At 44.1% G+C, this 1,615-nt stretch overlaps 1 protein-coding gene across 2 annotated transcripts in view; it reads left to right on the top strand.

The window, feature by feature from the left end:
• Nucleotides 1–206: 206 nt before the first annotated feature.
• Nucleotides 207–1,615, top strand: part of LOC117939488 (NGFI-A-binding protein 1-like) — a 20,992-nt gene continuing 19,583 nt past the window's right edge. The window contains exon 1 of one of the 2 annotated variants that reach the window (XM_034864895.1): nucleotides 207–313. In XM_034864895.1, coding sequence (XP_034720786.1) covers nucleotides 295–313 — 19 coding nt within the window. In that variant the 5' untranslated portion in view covers nucleotides 207–294. The remainder of the gene's footprint in view (nucleotides 314–1,615) is intronic. The other variant, XM_034864897.1, reaches the window with a different exon arrangement.

The raw sequence follows: 1,615 nt of genomic DNA, 5'->3' as shown, positions 1-1,615 counted from the left end.
AAAATTAGGTAAAGTGGGAAACTGGGACTTGTGGAAACAGGCAGCCTGGGTGTTGACCTACCTCGCAGCGTGGGTGGACATCCTATTTCCTGCCGGCGCTCTAGCTTTAATTTGTTCTTGTTTGGTTGTTGTTAGATATTGAGTGCTGTGTGTGTGTGCGTGTGTGTAAAGGTGAGGGAGGAGGGAAGTGGGTGAGGAGGGAGGTCATAAGAGAGAGATATGGAGCTCATATTCCTTCCCCTCTCCGTTTCTTTCAGCATCTAATTTGATCCCCGTCTGCTCGGAGGCTGAACCATGGGAACGACGTTAGAAGGTCATATCTGCATAATAACACACACACACACACACATACGGCCAGCCAGACGTGGATTTAGAGGCTGAATGTGGGCGGACTGGAATCCTCCCTGCCTCCCTGCCTACCTGCGTTTGGAAAACAAATTATAGATATTAGCATGAAACTATGTTCTTGACTTTCCGAACCACGTGGTAAATGATCTCCTCCCAGGCTTCCATTATCAACTCTTTCCTGAGCTTTCAACCGATGACGTGATCTGTTGTACTATGGATACTGGATTCTCACGCAGGCACCGTGCACGTACACTACAGTGACACCTGGACAAAAACGCCTCCTTTGAATTTTGAAAGATTTGTTAAGAGTTGTATTACATATATTAGTATATACTCTCCTCCCATCCCCTTAAAGTCATATAGTATTTTTATAGTTGTCATAAAATGATTTATGGGGCTCTATAAGTTACCTTAGTATCACTTTTGGTTATTTTACACCCTATTCTTTAATAACCTGGTGTCACACCAACATAAAAATGGGCTAAAAAAAAATTACCATACCGATACCGAACGTTTAGTTCATCGCTGCGTTTCTGTAGGATTTTATATTCCAGCATAATCTGCAGTTTTGCTTTGATATTTGTCTTAGTTTCCTTCTGAAATTAATTAGAGGATCTGAAAAGCAAGCAGTCCCACCTCGTCCACCCACACACACACACACACACACACACACACACACACACACACACACACACACACACACACACACACACACAGGTTTGTGGCACTATCTTTGTGAGGACCCATCATTGACATATTGCATCCCTTAGCCCCTTACTCTAACCGTAACCATAACAACTAAAGGCCTAAACTTAACCCTTACCCTCCCCCTAATCTAATTCCAACCCTAATTCTAAAACCCCGTCTTATTCCTTTAACAGCCATTTAAAGTTGTGGGATCCAGCATTTTAGCTCCACAAAGCTGTCGGGACCCCACAAGTATACTAAAGGAACTCCTGGTATTTGGACCCCGCAAATATAGTTAAACAAGACCACAAACACACACACACACACACACATACACACACCACAAATACTAGTTTTCTCATCATTTGGGCTTTTGAAGACACATAAAAGGAGTTGCGGCGTTGAGTGTAAATTGTTTTATTTCATGTTTTGGCTGCTGTGTTCGGGGTGTGATGGTGGAGGAGGTGGGAGGTTCAGGGTTTTAGGGGGTGGGGGTTAGTGGCTGGGGGTGGGGGGGTGGCCTAATTCCCCAGAATAGCTCATTGATAAAGAATCAGGCCGTGAAAGCAATCCTGTGGAG

The sequence above is a fragment of the Etheostoma cragini genome, chromosome 24, assembly GCF_013103735.1.
Source record: "Etheostoma cragini isolate CJK2018 chromosome 24, CSU_Ecrag_1.0, whole genome shotgun sequence".
Classification (NCBI taxonomy): Eukaryota; Metazoa; Chordata; class Actinopteri; order Perciformes; family Percidae; genus Etheostoma; species Etheostoma cragini.
The sequence above is the reverse complement of the archived record's forward strand: the minus strand, read 5'-3'. Positions and strand labels throughout refer to the sequence as shown.